General features: G+C 49.0%; 1 protein-coding gene across 2 annotated transcripts; it reads left to right on the forward strand.

Annotated features, from left to right (window-relative positions):
- Nucleotides 1–12,506: 12,506 nt before the first annotated feature.
- Nucleotides 12,507–16,399, forward strand: PRR15 (proline rich 15). 2 transcript variants are annotated; one of them, XM_080663379.1, is made up of 2 exons: nucleotides 12,507–13,479; nucleotides 15,280–16,399. In XM_080663379.1, exon 2 carries the CDS (start codon nucleotides 15,422–15,424, stop codon nucleotides 15,800–15,802), a length of 381 nt encoding a protein of 126 aa, XP_080519505.1. In that variant the 5' UTR covers nucleotides 12,507–13,479; nucleotides 15,280–15,421; the 3' UTR covers nucleotides 15,803–16,399. The 2 variants fall into 2 exon arrangements, with proteins under 2 accessions (XP_080519505.1, XP_080519506.1); XM_080663380.1 differs by having other exon boundaries at nucleotides 13,387–13,479; nucleotides 15,285–16,393.
- Nucleotides 16,400–19,139: the final 2,740 nt, after the last annotated feature.

Genomic DNA, 19,139 nt, shown 5'->3' on the forward strand with positions numbered 1-19,139 from the left:
TATCATTTTGGGGTATGCATAAGAAATCCGTGGCAGGAAGTGGCGGGGGGGTGGAGGTAGAAAGAATATTCTGCGAACGTTGTTCCCAGCTGAATTTTGGCAATAAAGTTTCTGTGCTCACCAAACACAAACATCCCACTGAGTCCCCAGCTCGCTGCCCCCTCCCTCGCCAGCTTCCCCCTGCAGAGCCTGCTTGAGATGAAATTCCAGTGGCCCCCTCATTCACTGAGAGATAGGACCTTTACAGCCAATCGCTCTAGGCCACTTGCTGGAGAACAGAACAAAAGTTTTGGAGCCAGAAAGAGTCAAGTTCAAATCCCAGCTCTGCCTGTTATCCGATGCATGCATACGATCTTGGGAATGAATTTGCACCCCTGAAAAACCGGTGGAAATGTTCTGAGTGTGATGTCTTGCGTGAAAAGATGATCTAAAATAATTAGTAATAGTCGTTTCTTATTGTTATCACTATTTTAAGAGCGATGGCTTAGAAGGAGAAAGGATATAACATGGAGGAGGGGAAGGAAGAAGCATAAGACGAGAAGGATTTGGCCCAGGTTAAATCCACGTCCAGGTAATTACAGGGGTATTATAACAGGGCTCTCTGATGTGTAACGAGGTTCATTTGATTCCCTTTCTTGAACAGGATGGCAACACTTGATCCCCTCGAGCTTGCTTTCGCCTCGAGCCTGCTCACCCAGGCCTATCTTCCCCGCCATCTGGCAGCCTGGCGTGTCCTCTTACCTGGCTTGAAGCTCCTGCCATTGGGATAACTCTAGCAGTTACATCTGGAGGGAGTCAGCATCGTTTCCAGAAGCCCACTGTTAAATCGTCCACAAGTGGGTTGTGGGAGGTGGGACAGGGACAGGGTGGATCGGGGAGGACCCTTTTCTTTCTCCCATTAACATAAGTGGGCACCTGGTGGGGGGCTGGTGCAGAAGGTCAAGGGCAGAGCAGAGGCAGGTGGTGAGGAGAGCACAGGCAAGTATGTGCCATGCAGTTGAAGTATTGCCTGGGCTGTTCTGACTCCTTGGGCAAACCCAACTGAGCTTAGAGATTCCTGAGCCCTATCAACCCCCAAATTTAGACTCAGTGTTTTGGGTTTAAATATGTAATTTCTATTTTATCAAAACACTTATTCATGGGCCAGACTTGGAATCAAGGAAGAGGACTAGCTCACTGAAGGAATGAAAGAATGAGTTTAGTCTGGCTGGAGAGAGAAAGCTGGTCATGTTACAGATTTGAGACAGTAATCTAAAGGAGAGGAAAGCTACTAATGTGGTTTTATAAAATAAACATAATTTTGAAATATTTTAATATTTACAGAAAAGTCACAAAATACTGCAGAATATTCCTGCATACTTCTTACCTATTTCTCCTAATGTTAGTATCTATATATATAAAAGCTATAAAAGCCTAAGCAACCATTATGACCAGAGGACCAGATGACCAGCCAGTAGCTAGACATGCACCAACCACCAGGGGGCAGATGCTCAACACAGGAGCTGGCCCCCGGTGGTCAATGCACTCCCACAGCCAACCTCCCGCAGCCAGCCAACCTCCCACAGTCCCTCTTCCCACCCACCCCACCCCCCAGCCAGCCAACCTTCTGCAGTCCCTCCCCTGGGCCAGCTGGCCACAAGACGGCCCCGATTGACCCTGATGGCTGGCCAGGCTGAGGGACCCCACCCATGCATGAATTCATGCACCGGGCCTCTAGTCTTATATAACCACGGTACATCTATCAAAACCAAGAAACCAACACTGGTCCATTACTCTTAACTCAACTCCAGACTTTAGTCAGATTTCACAGGTTTTCTTCCTCTGTTCCAGGATGCAACCCAGGGTTCCACACTGCATTTAGCATTCATGGGTTTTTAGGGACAGATGACACAGTCTAGATTGTTAAAGGATAACTCACGTGACTATGGATCCACTGGAGAATATGTAGGCAGTGGGGGTGGAAGGGTTATAGAGTAATGCAGGGAGGCAGTGAGATGCTCTTTCTTGTCCCACAGGGCTGAGGTCATGCAGCCTGGGTTGGATGGTAGCAAGGCAGAGATAAATAGGACTGAGTTAGATTTAGGAGGTAGAGTTGAAAAGGTTTGGTTGTAGATTGAATTAAAGAACCAAGGATGACTCTCGGGTTCCTTAGTTTGATGACTGGCTAATATTTACTGAAATGAACATAAAGAGAAGAGCTAGAGGAGTGGGGGGCGAGGAGGGGATAAGGACACATATGTAATACCTTAATCAATAAAGAAAATCTTTTTTAAAAAAAAAGAAGAAGAGCTGGGGTGCTTGGAAAGGGGTGGAAGAGGTAAGGAAGGTGACGAATTCACTGTTGGACAGGATTGGGGATACCTGTGAAATTTCCAAGCAGAGATGTTTCACTAGCAATTGTATTAACCGACCCGAGCTGGTGACAAGGATTTGGGAGTGACTCACCAGAGGTAACAACTGGAACCTTGGGACTGCGTAGGAGTGCCCAGGGACACAGAATCGAGAAATACAGGACAGGCCTGACTCAGTTTCCCACAGCACCATCATTCAGAAGAGGGGAAGAGAGAGGAGAGGACAGATGAGGTCCATTGAATGTCATAAAACATGGAGAGGCTCATGAGGGCAGTTCAGAAAGACTCCCTGTCTTCAGGTGTGTCACACTGTCCAAGTCGATTTTTTTGTTCCCCTTCGATTTATTTTGCTACGTGCAAGGTGCCATGTTAGAGCCTATGGGTCAAGAGATTGGCTTAGATGCTCTGTCAATGCCAATGAGGCGGTGTCCTTTCTTTTTTCTAAGTTGAGTTGGAAAGGTGTCATACTCAAGCACCTCCTCCCCTGCCTTCGTCCTGGAGGCGGTACATCTAACGCAGCAGTTATAACAAAGCACTGAGATTAGGAATACATCTGTCTCCACTGAAGGGCAAAGTCCTTGAGGTTAAGAACCGTGGATACCACGTGCCCATTGGGCACACCGCCACTCATCCTGCAAGTCTTGACTCAGGTTCACCTCCTTCCTGAGACTTTCCCCGGCTTCCTCAGGCAGAGAACATAGGCAGGTGCCAGCCATAAAGATATGAAAGTTCAGAAAGTTCTGAAAACTATAAAGAGTTGGGTTTGACCAGGACATGAAGTGAGAGGGACTAGATTAAACAGGCAGGCTGTGCAGGGAATAAGAAACCTGTGTGCCAAGCACAGGTCAAACTTCCAAAGAGCAGTTTGGTGACACGTGAGGGATAAAGGTGAGAACAGAGGCACCAAGCTAATCAGATGCTGTTACAGCAGGGAGGGAGAGCTATAGGCATGAAAGATACTGAAGGGATGTCAGAGCTTACTGAATTGAATTGATGCCAGGATTGAAAGGAAGGAAGGGGTCACACTGACACCCCCATATCTGGCTTTTGCTACGAAACGTATATTTCGGAAGATAAACCAATATGGGCAGGGGAGCAGGGCTGAATGCTTAGGCCACCGGTGTCCTTTCTTTGCAGTTATAAAGCATCGTCCTAATGCAGCCTGGCAAATGAGAGTTACAGGAATTTTAGCAGTTTGCTGCCCAGTGAGATTTTGAAGCCAAGCCACACCTGTCTCCCGCTGCGATGTCATGTCACGGAAAGGCCGTGTGATGGCCCTATAGGCCTGCTCAGCCCTCATGGTTCTCCCTGAGGCCAGATGCGTGGGAGCAGGTGTGGAGACGCTATCACACCTTCACATCACTTGGTCAGGCCCTGGTGCTCATGCTCAACCCACCCCCACGCCCCCTGACTGCTCGCGCTGGAGCCCACTGACCCCCCGCCCCCCACCTCACCGCAGCTTCCGGACTCTGCTTACTTGGCTTCTCAGTTGCTGGCACACTGACCATTCCCTTCTTCTCAAAACCCTCTCTTTCTCGGCTGCTGTGACACTGCCCTCACCCCCATCCTCTGCTCAGGTTCCCCTGCCCATGCTCCCTCTATTGCTGTCCAGGCCCCTTGGCACACCCTCCACGCTGCTTCTCAACCTCCTTTTGCATCCATTCAGGCACCAAATGCCATCTATCTGTCAACGTATCTAAATGATCCCTAAGATTCAGCCAGCTACCCAGTGCCCTGTAACAGATCCCTCCTGCTTAAACCAGCTAGCATGTGATCGACTGCCCCTGGCCAAGGTTCCTGATGAACATGCCCAGCACACACTGAAGGAGAAGGTGTCCATGAGTGATCATTTTTGGAAACCAAAAAGAAAGACATATATTCCTGATACGATTGAACTTGTAAAGAGTGTACCATGAAGCCACTGGAAGGTGTAGAAAGATTAGAAATGGGAACAAAGGTAAGTAAATTAAAACTGGGGGGTGAGAGTGGGGGAGGCCATTATTAACTACAGGAAAAGGCAAAAAGCAAGAAAGCAAATATAATCATCTGTACACACCACCCCTTAGCCTACCCTACACATATGGACATAGGCACAATCACATACACACTGTCAGTTAGACACACGCTCTAATAAGACGCTGGTGGGAATGCTGAGAAGAGAAGCAGAGGGCAGAACTAAATCTGCAGATACCATAATAGGAAATTAACAGAGAATGTGAGATATTAATCAGAAGAGAGTGCGATGCCCATATTGTTTAGAATTCTGGAGTTGTGTAAATGCTGGGATTGAAGGCTGGGGATGGGGCAGGAGTGGGGTGGATGGGGTCAAAGGGGTGGGGGAGGGGACATCTATAATACTTGAACAATAAAGATAATTTTTTTAAATGTATATATATTTTATTGATTTCAGAAAGGAAAGAAGAGGGAGAGAGAGACAGAAACATCAATGATGAGAGAGAATTGTTGAGTGGCTGCCTGTTGCACGACCCATACTGGGAATCGAGCCTGCAACCTAGGCCTGTGCCCTGACTGGGAATTGAACCGTGACCTCCTGGTTCATAGGTCGATGTTCAACCACTGAGCCATGCGGGCTGGACTAAAGATAAATTTTCAATAAAACAAAACAAAAAATGTTTAAAGTGGTTGGGGAAGACTGAGGGGAGGAATATGGTAAAAAGCCTCTGTCATTTGCTAGAAGCCCTATAGAGACAGGACGCTCCTGTCTTTTCCCTCCTTTGATTGTGACTCGGGGATGCGGGGCAGGTTATGTATTAAGATTCCAGGAACTAATGGGGCAGCGACATGAAGCACAGCCCTTGGCCTGTGCCCGTGCCACAGGCTGGTGGTGACCTTACTCCTGAGGATTTTGTCTTATGACTTGTTAATCCCTTTTCTGGTAACGCGGCTTTCAAGCTTAGCTGAGCACACTTCCTCCTCTGGCCAGAGGTAATGTGATTTGGGTGCTGAAAGAATAAAGTGCATTCTTGACTCACGTACAGAAAACTCCGGCTTGATTCGATTGGATCATTACGTGTGTTCCTGAAAACGTTAGATTCAGAGCAAGTTACTGTCGATTAAATACTCCCGCGTCTGTGTACATCATGGTCCTGGGGGAATAAGACCTGGCCCCAAGCAACAATAATGACAGGGAGCTTTAAGACTCTGGACCACGACTTTCCAAAAGCACTTGAAAGTGAAGGGTTTGTCACGTGGGTTCACATAATTTCCCCACACGGCCAATGACAGAAGCTAGCCAGGGAGACACTAAGGTGTACGGGGTGCCTATTATGTGTCGGGCACAGTGCTAGGGCTTCAGTAAAGGGACTGTCTGCTTTCGTCTTGGCAACCACCCGAAGATGGAGATAGCATGTCCCACTTGAGGTTTAAGGAAACCGGAGCTGAAGCTATTAAGTAATTCTCCCAAAGCCAAGCAGTTAGTAATTCAAACCAACCATCAAGTCCTTTCACAAGAAATGTATATCATTACCATTCCCAGCCTTCATTCGAGCTCTGAGTGCTCTGAGATTCCACAGGGCTTTCATACAGGATGGGGCAAGAGTAGGTTTACAGTTCATACGGAAAATAATACAATAATTAATAAGCAAGAATAAATTCTGCATACTCACAACTGTAAACCTACTTTTGCCCCCTCCCCTTCAGCAACCATATATGACTTAGCATTGCTGTAAGGGGAAAACTCAGAAAACAATGACCTAATTAGATTTTTTAAATTAGGACGCTCTCTTGATGGGATAGCCTGGATACCAACAAGCATATAATGATCGGATGATTAACTAAAAAGCAATATGAGGTTCAAATAGCCCTGTCAGAAGAACACTGTGTTAGAGACAGAGTAACTCAAGCCGAATCCAAATAACTCCACCTCTGATGTTCTTGTGACCTTGAGAAAATTGCTTCAACTTTCTAAGAGAAAACTGTAGGGTTTGTAGTAGTTACTTCTCAGGGCTGCTCTGCCATTTGCGAAAGAGGAAAGAGCGCTACCCACTTTTGAATAAGCCCGTGACAAACAGAAGTCCAAGGTAAGAATGTTTAATTTGCCATTATTATAAAAAGTTTCCAGCCACAACTGAGGCAGTTTTTCTCACTACGTAAATGAATTACCTCAAACGGATACACCTGTCTGTTCACTAACAGCGTGTACGGTGAGCGATGCACCTGTGTTAGCACTGATCGGCACTGAGTCCCCACATTTTGGTACACCTCCCGGGCCGCCTGTGAGGTAGGAAAACAGCTATTTCTTACGGATTTCGAACTATGTGAGTTTGACATTGGCCTGATGCAGGAGAGGAAACCAAAGGATTCACCTCCTGCATCATGTTACCCTGTCATCAGAAATCCACCTTCTCCCTGCACTCATGTGACATAATGAGCTGACATGGACAAACCACAGAGGAGAAAAACAGAAGCTGGCAAACACAGCAAACCGAGGCAACCCTTTGAAAAGGGAAAGTAACAACTGCAGATGGCAGGTCACCTTTAAAGGAGCCAGTTTTCCCCAGCCCGGACCTGGAACCAGGTGACAAGCCAGAGAACATTGCCTGGGATTGTTCACACGTGACTTCTATTTACATCAATGATTTTCTAACAAACAATAAAGTGGAATGATCTTTGTTTCCTGAGGGAGTCAAGGTGTGCTGTGGAGTCTTATTCTGAGATGTCACGTCCTCTAGGACCTAGGCAGGGGTGGGCAAACTTTTTGACTTGAGGGCCACAATGGGTTCTTAAACTGGACTAGAGGGCCAGAACAAAAGCATGGATGGAGTGTTTGTGTGAACTAATATAAATTCAAAGTAAAGGAGCGGAGGGGAGAGCAAGAGAAACGGATAGGACAGCCGGATCCGGCCCGCGGGCCGTAGTTTGCCCATGGCTGACCTAGAGTCTAGGTCAGTGGTCGGCAAACTGCAGCTCCTGAGCCACCTGCGGCTCGCAAGCCACGGTTTGCCACTCTGTTAACTAATGAGTTTGCCGACCACTGACCTAGACTCTGGATTCCAATAATTACAGGCTGTTGTTGTCTTTGTGATTAAGCCCCTATCCCAGTGGTCGGCAAACTCAGTCAACAGAGCGGCAAACTGTGGCTCACGAGCTGCATGTGGCTCGCGAGCCACAGTTTGCCGACGACTGGTCTAGGTCATCCATTCATTCCCTCAGTACAATGTTTAATAAAATCTCCGCAGCCATCCTCTGGCCTTATATTATTCCTCCCGTCCACCACCACCCAACTCCATCTCCTTAGGTCTCACAGCAGATAGTGTTCCTCCCATGCTGAACCAACAGATACAAGCTTATCAGATTACTAGAGGCCCGATGCACGAAGATTCATGCAAGAATGGGCCTTCCTTCCCCTGGCTGCCGGCACAGCCTTCACTCCAGCCCGGAGCCGCCTTTCCGCCTTCCCATGCTGCCCAGAGGCCTGGAGCAGCTGGGGCAGTGCCACTCAGCACCTGCTTATGCAAACTAACCCACCATCTTTATTGGGTTAATTTGCATACTCACTCCTGATAGGCTGGTGGGCATCACAAAGGTATGGTCAATTTGCATCTTTCTCTTTTATTAGTGTAGATTGGTCCACCTACTGGGCTCACACCTCAGAAGTAAAGAATTCAGGCTGTTATTCCATGTAATGACAGATCAACATTTTATTTCATTTCTACTTTTATTACATTTTTTACAAGTCAGTCCTATTGTAACCCACAAAGCATTCCTATTTCTGCATTGGATGGTCACTCATCTGCAATATTGAGAGCTGTTATTGCTGGGCAACACGCGAGGTCCTAATGCTTCATGAGTAGCATGTCCTAGTGCTCATGGAGAAACAGCAGCACAATGACTAGTTAGGTCAGTGGTCGGCAAACCGCGGCTCGCAAGCCACATGTGGCTCGCGAGCCACCGTTTGCCGCTCTGTTGACTAATGAGTTTGCCAACCACTGTCATATACTACCCTTTACCTCTTTGCACACAATATGCCACAATTGCCTAATCCTCACAACTTCCAACTACATGGTAACATTTAGGCTAGTCCAGTGGTCGGCAAATTCATTAGTCAACAGAGCGGCAAACTGCAGCTCGTGAGCCGCATGTGGCTTGCCGACCACTGGGTTAGGTCCTTGGACGCTGACTCTGCATGACCTTGGGCACATAACTTAAGTTTGTATTTAACAATGCCTATGTCATGGGGCCTTTAGGATTAAATGAGTTAATATTTATAAAGCAATTAGAACTGTACAGGTTACATGGGAGGTGTTATGCAAGGGATCATTAAATAAAATGGAACTCGTTTTCTAGTGAGGAAACCAAGCAATAAACACATAAATAACAAGGAAATTATAGGCTAGTTAAGGGGACAAACCCTAAGCAAACGACTGCCAATCTAAACCCCACCCGTTCCCTCCCGTGGCAGGCTAACTGATCTGGGTGAAATCTCCTGCTGAAAACACCTGAGCACCAAAACAACTTTAGTGCTGATAGCCTCCTGGGCCTAAAGGGACAGAATTCTCAGCTGAGGCCTCACTCCACGTGGAGTGGTTAATAGGAGATACTTCTCTTAAGTGTAGGTCCCAAAGGGTCAGAGCCTGGAGGTTTGCACAGCCCAGAAGTGACTTATGCCCAGGCCCACCCACAGGTCTGCACGGACAATGAGGTTTCGTTGGAACAGAAAAGATTGGGGGGCAGAGCTGTGACTATGGTGGGTGCTCACATGGATCTCTTTTTTTCATTGTCCCCAAAATCCTCCAGCCAAGAACATGTGGCAAGTGGTCCTGTCTGGCAGGGCCCCTGGCTTCTGAAATCCTTTCTAGAGAAGTCACCTTTGACTTAGGCCTTAAATTTTCCTACAACTGAGTTTTAAGAAAAATGGGGAGCAAACAGTAATATCCAAGAGACCACAAAGGGGGTAGGAATGGGGTGCTAGGAAAAGTCAGCTGGTGTGGACTGAATTTCAGAGAGGCTGCACTGTACAGGTCAGCCTTGCTTAACTCAAGTGTAAAACTAAAATGATCAGTAATATTCTGTGCCTATAATTGCTGTACTTCTAGATATGCATCATGTTAACCTGACAAGGTACAGGATGAGATGCTACAAAAAGTAGGTTTCAACTTCAGACGTGGGTGCTGAAACTTATGTTATCAGCCAATGTTGTGTAAATTTAAAATGTTAATAAACTGCCTGGCCCGTGTGGCTCAGTGGTTGAGCGTTGACCCATGAACCAGGAGGTCAAGGTTAGATTCCCTGTCAGGTGCCCTGACTGGGATCACGCTCCATCCCCAGTATGGGGCGTGCATGAGGGAGCCAATTGATTATTTTCTCTATCACCACTGAGGTTATCTCTCCCTCCCTCTCTCTTCCTCTCTCTAAAAATAATAATAATAATAATAATAATAATAATAATAATAAATTTTTTAAATGTTTATAAACTAGGTCCAACAACACTAATGTGAATATACAGACAGGAGAAAAGAAATATTAAACAGTACATTGGTGACTACAAAGGAAAAGGCCATGGGAGATGCATATCTAATTTTCAAAGAATGGAAGAGTCTGTAACAGAAAAGGAAAAAAGGGAAGGGGAGAGAAAGAATGAAAGGAGTAAATGTGAAAATAGGGGCAAAGAGAGTAAAAGGACTATCCCCCAAACATCAATCCTGGCTGTGCAACGCTAGGTTTGTGAGGACTGCAAATGCCAAATTTAACCTCTAACGTTCTGGTTTTAATTTCTAGTGTGCAAATCCTGCTCTCTAGAAGTTCATTCTCTAGTGTCTTGGAGTGTAATCATTTACTGCATGTGAAGGTTCACCTGAGAAATTTAATTTTTAAAAAGAAAAATAAGTAAAGCATCTTTACTCAAACTATCTATACTTTTTTTTTGAAAAATGAAAAATGGCAAGATGAAATATTAAGAAGGAATAACTGCTCAGCCTCAGCATACTGAAATTCTGTAACAGGTAACGTCACCTGCTACTCACTGGTTAGATGAATCAACTTTAAAGGCATCGACACTGTAGGATGCCCAGCTTACCAGCACGGAAGTGTGGGACCAGCCCAGGTGCTCTTTACAGAACCAAACAGTAGGGGTCCTGGACCAATAGAAACAGAACACAGCTGTATGTGTCTAACACTAACCCCCTTTCCAGCTTCATGTCCTGCAGGTCCTGCAGTGCTTCAGATGACACTGGCCTTTTCTTTGCTCCCCCAAAATCCTAAATGCCTTCCCATCCCACCTCAAGGCTTCTGCACACGCCATGCCCTCTGTCTGCAATGCCCACCCATTCTCTACCCCCCGGGTCCCCTCTGCCTACTCTGTCCTTTGTGCTCACGTCTCCATTTACATTTTACTGCATGCAAGGGTTGTTTGTAAGATGTTATTCAGTTAGCAAAACACAACAGAAATAATAGCATCCTATCTAATAAAAGAGTAATATGCAGATTGACCATCACTCTAACACACAAGATGGCTGCCCCCATGTGGTCAAAGATCCTGCCCCCATGTGGACACAAGATGGCCACCACAAGATGGCCAGCAAGGGAGGGCAGTTAGGGGTGACCAAGCCGGCAGAGGAGGGAAGTTGGGGGCGACCAGGCCTGCAGGAAAAGGCAGTTGGGAGGGACCCAGGCCTGCAGGGGAGAGCAGTTGGGGGGGACCAGGCCTGCAGGGGAGGGCAGTTAGGGGTGACCAGGCCTGCAGGGGAGGGCAGTTAGGGGCAAACAGGCTGGCAGGGGAGCAGTTAGGCATCAATCAGGCTGGCAGGGGAGTGGTTAGGGGGTGATCAAGCTGGCAGGCAGAAGCAGTTAGGGGCAATCAGGAAGGCAGGCAGGCAAGCAGTTGGGAGCCAGTAGTCCTGGATTGTGATAGGGATGTCCGACTGCCCGTTTAGGCCTGGTGGGATCGGGCCTAAACGGGCAGTCGGACATCCCTCAAGGGGTCCCAGATTGGAGAGGGTGCATGCTGGACTGAGGGACACCCCCCCCCTTGCATGAATTTCATGCACCGGGCCTCTAGTTGTTCAATATAAATGGGAGGGGTGGGAGAGAAGGGTTTTTGTATCAGTCAGTAGATGATCGTTTATTAAGAAAACGCCGGCCCCTTTATTAAACCACACTGCCTGAGGAGCCAGCCAGTTGGCAGTACTGGTTTTTGTTTTTTCCTAAATGTCTTCCTTTTTTCACCTGTTGGATCAACAATGCAGCAACTCAGCTCCACGACCTCCTAAGAAGGTGACGATACCTCTGACCAGGGTCTCTCTCCTTGGCCCACTGTCTTCATCTGCAGTGAGGTGGCTCCATGGTGACTTGTGGGGTCCTTTGTCCTTCCCTCACGGCTGGTGGTCTGTCTCATCTTGGTTTGGTCCTGGTGCTAGCATGGAATGTTCCTCTCTGAAACGAATCCCAATACTATATGAAAATGCATCGCTTTCAGATACACGCTGCTGCTCATACCTTTTAAAAACCCAAGAATGCTAAAGTAAGACGTTAACGATATAAAGTATTTTTATTTTTATCCTATGTTAGGCATTGAAATAGCCCGTCCAACTTACTTTCTGCTAGTTCTATGTCTTTCAGTATTTATGTACTTCAGAAAGCCCCCAATACAGAGATGCTCAGAGGACCGTTGCTCCATCCTCAGCCTTCAGAAGCATCATAAGCGAGCTCAGGGAACATCAAAATAGTTCTTTGAAAAAGAAGAGCATCCTGGAAGATGAAGGAGACTGCACGTCTGCCTTCAATGGTGAAATTGCTTTACGTCTGTACCTTTCTGTCCAATGAATAAGGGGCTTGTGATCAGGGCTAAAGCTCCCTGAACCTTGACATAATTCACCGGCCAGCTTCTGCAACAGCTTTGGGCTGTGTCTGCACTCCCCGAGCGGGTGGCTGTGCCCTGGGCTTCCACACCTGAGCGAAGTCACAGCCTCAGCCTTCGAGGAGCCCAAAGCAGGCAGGCTGCGGTATCGCGTGCTGGTTAGGACCGGGGGAGCTGGAGTCAGACCTCCTAGCTTCAAATCCCACGCTGCGGTTCTGCCTCCAACCAGCCTTGCAACTCTGGGCAGCCCTTAACCTTTCCGGGCAGGGTCTCCGTGCCTGTCACGTGAGGATAATAGTGCCTGCCTCCTAGGGTTGCTGCGGGTAAGAGTGAGCTAATCCACAGAAGCGCTTGGAACAGCGCCCGGCGGGCACACTGCGAACTTGTTAATATTTCAGCCTTTCAACTAAAAGCGCCTCAGGCTGCAATATTGTGCCTGGAAATGAAACAAAGCCGGGGAGTTAACAAAACTTGCGGTCCCAGCTGAGGAGCCTTGGTTGGGGTCCCTGAGAGGAAGTGGGGGGGGGGGGGAATAAATCAGGGTAGAGGCGGAGGGAGAGCTGCGGGACTTTCATCCGCCCGTGCCCACCGGCAGCCTCGGCCTCCCGGCCTCCCAGTCTCCCGGCCTCCGGTCTCCTCCACGGTTTCTTCTGGGAGAGGGAGCCGGAGCCGCCCGCGGCGCCGCACACACAGCCTTTCTCCAATCAGACTCCGCAAGGCCCGCGCCACGCCTGCGACCCGGTCCAATCTCGTGCCCCGGAGGGCGGAAATGCAAAGTGCCTACCTGCACCTGTGGCAGCGGCGGCCGCCTCCCGCGTTGTTGTTTTTTTCTTCCCGCCGCCCCTGGGTTCAGGTTGCTTGAACCACTTGGCGAATGACCAGCAGGTGGGCAGATGTCCGAAAGACCGACGCGTAGGAAGGGCCAAAGCTTCCGAGCGAGCAGCCGAGGTCCCATCTCGCGGCGGTTCCCGAGCGGTGCGGGCAGGGAAGAGGGGCGCTCCCGCGAAGGAGCGGCTGCTGACCCAGAGGGCGGCTCGGGCACTCACCTGGGGCATCGAGCTGGCCCCCACCGGCCGCGGGGCCCTCCGCACAGCGAGCCCGGGGCCGCCGCCGCCCGCAGAAGTCGGAGGTGCCAGGGGAAGCCACCACCAACCGTCCGCGTAGCCGGGCTGCGGAGATTTCGGCGGGTACACCTCCCCAAAAGAAGCCGGACTCCCCGGGACCGCGCGGAGGGACGCCGCGCCGGGCTTCCAGGTGGACCCAAGTGCACCCCGTTCACATTGTCGCAGGCGGAGCCGCGCGGGTCCTGAGCAGGTGAGCGATCGGGTTGGTTCTGCGTCCGCCTAGACAGAGCCCGTTCCGGGTGTCACCTGGGGGGCTTCTCTGGCGCCTTAAGAGAAATGGCCGGACACACCGCCACCACCACCACCAGGGAAAAACTTGCGGGGTGCTTTTCCGATCTGTAAAGTGGAGGGAGCAGGATGTTTGCACACCCGACTGCAAACTTTGCCTGAGGGTGTGGGTACGGAAAGAACTTTTGGCCATTTTTTTTTCTATTGTTTTCAAGTCGCAGCAGGAGTGTGCCCTCGGGCGTCCTGGGAAGGAGCCGGCGCGGCGGTCCCTGCGCACAGCCGAGGCCGCCGCGCCGTCTCGCGTGGGCGCTCAGACTTGCTGTCCCGGGTTCCGGCAGGACAACCTCCAACCACCAAGTGCGCTTTAGTTTCTTTCTCCAAATCCCAGGAGCGCGGGGCGCGTGGGCTGGGAAGGAGCCCGGCGGAGACCGGGCAATGAGCCGCGGCGCAAGCGAACCCTGAGCATTCGTGGAGTTAGTGCCCGGCAGACCCCCGCAGACCGTGGGCAGAGGACTCTATAGCTTCTGGAATTATTGGCGCCTTACGTGCTGAACACATCCTTGTCGCTCCGCAGAATGCACTTCTTAAAGCCGGGAGGATGCAAATCGGTATGGAGTTCCCGGTGGCTCCCTCCTTGCAGGAGGCAATTGCGCAAGGAAGAGAACCAGCCGAAGCCTTTAATTTGTAACCAAGGTTTCCCAACCTGAGTTTCCTAGCATAAACAGCCTCGGGCATGTTTTAATACAGAGCTAAGGGAAGAGGACATTGGCCGCTGGGCTTCATCACAACCATCATCCGGGGTGGCTTCAAAGGGACACAAGGTTGGTGTCTGGGGAAGAGAGAGTAGGCTGGTGTTTTTCAAAAGTGCAGGCTAGTGGTTTTCAAGGGAAGTTAAGTCTAATCATACTTCTCCGAAAGTCACAAGGCAGAAGTTATGTCAAAAGCAGAAATTAAAAGACAACACCATGAGCGTGTCCCTCGCCTGTAAATTACCCTGAAGAATCGCATTGAAAAGTACCCTGGGGTTTGGCCCAGTGGATGGAGCGGTGGCCCAAGAACTCAAGGGTCACGGGTTCGATTCCGATCAAGCACACGTATGTCGGTTGCAGGCTCAGTCCCTAGCCTGGTCAGGGCGCTTGTGGGAGGCAACCAATCCGTATGTCCCTCTCACATCGTGTTTCTCTCTGTCTCCCCCTCCCTACTCTCTAAAATGGTGAGGATGAACAAAAAAAGAAAGGAAAGTATCCTGGGACAGAAGTTTGTGAAACAGAAGCCTTTGATAGGGGTATATTCAGTGTTCACCTAGAGCTGGGGCGCTGCTACCTGACCGTCCTCCAAGAGAAGGCCTTTCTGGACCGGGTCAAGTCACCGCGGGCATCCGCCTACACTCTGGTCGAGTGACGGGACAAGCCGTTTTCCCCCTTGGACTCAGTTAATCCAGATGCCAGGGGCCTCCCTTGAGTGCCCCTGGCTCGCTGACCCCTGCTATTCCTGCCTCGCGAGGCAAGGCAAAGGTTGAGTCTGGGCAGTGCCAAGACCCAGTCCCGTGGCCAGAAGGTGGCGCCCTGGAGGCCACTCATCTTCCCGCGCCCTTGCGGGGAGGTGGGGGGGGGTGCGGTGACTTCTGCGGAATGCGCATCTCTGGGGTTCGCGGCTCCCGGTGTCGCGCTGAGCAAAGGGGCGGAAATGAGATTGGGGGGCAAGGGGCTCGTGGGGGCGTGACTTTGACAAACCCAGTAGCTAAGTTTTTTCCCTTCCCCAGCACAGACCGCTGCCTCTGATCCCACCCCGCAGCCCGGCTGCGAGAAGCGGGGGAAGGAGCGGAGTGGACGCCGGAGACCACCGGGAAAGAGGCACCGCCCAGGCCTTCCCCACGCGCGGCGCCCCGGACCCCTCGGCCGGCCATGGCCGACAGCGGCGGCACGGGCAGCTCCGGCCCCTGGTGGAAATCGCTGATGAACAGCAGGAAGAAAAGCAAGGAGGCCTCGGTGGGGGTGCAGACTCCCGCCCAGCCTGCCCCCGGGGAGCCCACGCCGCCCAGCCCGGACTGGACTAGCAGCTCCCGGGAGAATCAGCACCCCAACCTCCTGGCGAGCGCCGGCGAGCCCCACAAGCCGGAGAAGTTGTGCGCGGACAAATCCGGCAACAGCCGCCGCAACCTGAAGATCTCGCGCTCAGGGCGCTTTAAGGAGAAGAGGAAAGTGCGAGCCACGCTGCTCCCGGAGGGAGTCAGATCCCTGGAGGAGGCGGACTTCCCTGGGGACCCCCAGGAGGACCAGCAGTAGCCGGACGGACTGTCTCTCTTCCCACCACGGCTCCCCAACCCCCAGCCCCAAACCCGAGAATTCTGGCCTGCCTCTGAGCTTGGTGTCTCAATCCCACCAAATCAGAATATCCACGCAAGGCCCCCCGCGATTTCACACTCCCGGAAATGGAAGTGTCAATTGAGTTTTCCCTAGTTCCTGACTCAAGGCTGCATTAAATATTTATTTGTGGTAAGAGAAGATGCCCGACACCCAGGAAGGTGGCCTAATTATTATCTCCAAAAAGCTGTTCCCGTGGCCTCCACCCTTGTGTCACCTGTGAGAGGAGTGAGAGGGGTGCCACGGCTCTAAGAGAGGGTAGCGCCCCTGGAATTGGGCAGACCTCCCGTGAGGAGGCCGCGCTGTCATGAAGAGCTTGCTGTTGGAGAGCCATCAGGGCTGTTTTCAATGCCTGAGAAATGCACTTTAGAAGTACTTCTGTAGGCCTACGCCTTAAGGAGAGCAGGAAAACCTTCTAAGTAGAAGCATGTTAAGTAAGGCGAGGGTGCTTTTAACCTCGGCCTACAAAACTGTCCTGCCTGTTTTAGTACTATTAAAACTGTTGCACTGTAAGACACTAAGGTGACTTTTGTACTTTTTTTCCACTGCAAGACTGTAGCCTGTCACACTTAAAAGCAGGCATGCAAAATCCCGGGTAACAGAATTAATCATTTGCCACACGATGTAACAGCTACTCTTGGAAAGCTGCAGGGAGAACACTTCTAGAAAGAAACCAGCAACACCCAGTGTGGAACCAGTTAGCCAGATATCCCTATTTATTAACCAGAGTCCAGGAAGCGGGGGAAGGGGTACTCATTCATTATTCCTAAGTTCTCTTTTGACTTCCGCGCATCCTCATACAGGCGTCACGATGCCAGTAATCATTCTTTTCCGTCTCCTTGCGAACCTTACTAACGACTGTCTGAAAATACTCAAACAGAAGGACTGAACTCTCAGTGTGTGCACAGCCAGCTTCTTTTCCCAGGACTTGGTTTCGAAAGCTTATTTCTTTGGTCTGACGTATGCATTTATCAAGTTTCAAAGCCTTTAGATCAACCAGCCTGAAGATTCTTAACAAAAATCTACCTGTTTGCTTGTGTCATGAACTTTAAGAAAAAGGGTAAATGAATACCACTCGCTTTCAGCAAATTACAGAGAGTTATTGTAGCTGTTAAGGGCCACTGGGATCTTTTCCCACCACTATTCAGTTCATTTATAAACATCCAGAAATGCATAGCAGGGAAATTATAACGATCCAAGTGTATATGTTTTAAGATAGTTATAAACAAGAACTTGATTGGAGCTTCTGGACTTATTACAGGTACATAGCAAGGTATATAGAGTTTCTCTCAGATTCGTAGCTTATGAAATAGCGAACCATATTGGTTGTCTAAAGCAGTGGTCGGCAAACTCATTAGTCAACAGAGCCAAATATCAACAGGACAACGATTGAAATTTCTTTTGAGAGCCAAATTTTTTAAACTTAAACTTCTTCTAACGCCACTTCTTCAAAATAGACTGGCCCAGGCCGTGGTATTTTGTGGAAGAGCCACACTCAAGGGGCCAAAGAGCCGCATGTGGCTCGCGAGCCGCAGTTTGCCGACCACGGGTCTAAAGAGACTTAATGAAGAACCTTGATGAAAATGGCTAAAGGGATTGAAATGAGTGAATCCAGCTGTGGTGCCAGCAGAATAGTAGGGTTTATCCCAAAGGCTTATGAGTTTCCACATCCCAAGACTTATCCCAAAGGAACTTGTTTATATGGGGGTTACAAACACCTTTCGTTAAAAGAGAAACCACGTGAGACTTTTTGTTTTTAACTGTGAAAGGCTTGCTTGGTGTATATTTGCAACTGGAAAAAGTATGTGACCAAAGTCTTCTCAGGGTGAGCTGCTTGGATGAGATATACTTGACGTCACCTTTAAGTGGGCCTACCATCTCTCGACTCTGATGAAGAATGGTAAGGGAGGGGGCTGGGGTGCACAGGGATGCACAGAACAGAAGCCATCTAATTAGGCTTCAGAACATCTTCCTAAAATATTTTAATTTTACTCTGTAGAAAGCAATAAAACTTAGAATAGATACTTTTCCCTCAATAGACTAGGTCTTTACCCATTTATAAAATTCAGCCTGCAAGTAAATAATTTTTAAAGCTTACACTAGCTCTTTAATCCACAGATTTAAATAATCTTTTTTTTTTTTCAAAATTCCTTTAGATCCACAAAACCTGGGTATTTTCCCAGGTTCTATATCTTGTTTTTGGAGCCCAGGATGTCTATAATTGCTGCCGATAATCAATAGCAGATATATCACAGTGGAACTTATTCACAAGACCTTTTTACCCCACTGTTCTGCAAGGATTGAAAAACATGCTAATGGCAGTTATGACAGTGAGTACAATGCACAGCCCTCGATTGAGGTTTGTAATTCCATAGTTTTAAAGCAGTCCTCATCGTGCAGTAAGAGTGCACTGATTTAATCCCAACGCAGTGAAATCGGAAACCAAGCAAAATTGGTGCGATGGAAGGGTCCTGAGTAAGAGGAGATACTGTGACATCGTATCTGGCTGGGATTTACATGATTTAGAGATGATTAATCACATTCCCATAACACATATGCAGATTTAAAATTTTTTTAAACCTCAAGACCATCTCTGGTAAGTAAAGGGACAGTGTTGAATGAACTTTGGAGTTAATTAGATCAGGGACTTTTGTTTCCTTTAAACCCCCTTACACGCGACATTCCTTCCACAAGTTTGGGAAACAGTTAAAGCATTTTAATACCTTGTTTCCAAATGATATTTTTTAATGGGGCAGAGAGCTAGCGGTGCATTTGCTAAATACTTTCATAGCCTCGATAATTATATGCACTGGTCGTTTTTGCCTCAGTGACTCTCCTCGCCAAGTCGGTGGCCAGGCAGTGACTCGAATTACAGGTCACCCGAAAGTCCCTTTGTGTTCCTGCTTCTGCTGTTCATCGGTTTTGATTTGCATTTCAAGAGCAGGACTCTATTTTGCATGTGCAGTGAAGAGAGTCTGCTGTGCATAGCACTTGGAAATACGGTTTTCTGCTGCGAAACGTAATGTGAACTTCTCAACGCCGGTCTTGCGTTGGTTTTCTACCGTTCAACCTAATGAACAGTAGCGTTGGCTAAAGCTTTGTCAGAGATAGTTCTTCTGAGATGCTCAGATGAGAAGCTTGGTACCCTGAGACCAATAAATAATTAGAATGAACCAGAAGGAATTTCAAAGAAAAGGTGAATCGAAACGTAAACGAAGGGGACACTAATGTTCAGTGACCACAAGGGACGTTTTAGGAA

This window comes from Plecotus auritus (genome assembly GCF_963455305.1).
Source record: "Plecotus auritus genome assembly, chromosome: 4".
NCBI lineage: Eukaryota > Metazoa > Chordata > Mammalia > Chiroptera > Vespertilionidae > Plecotus > Plecotus auritus.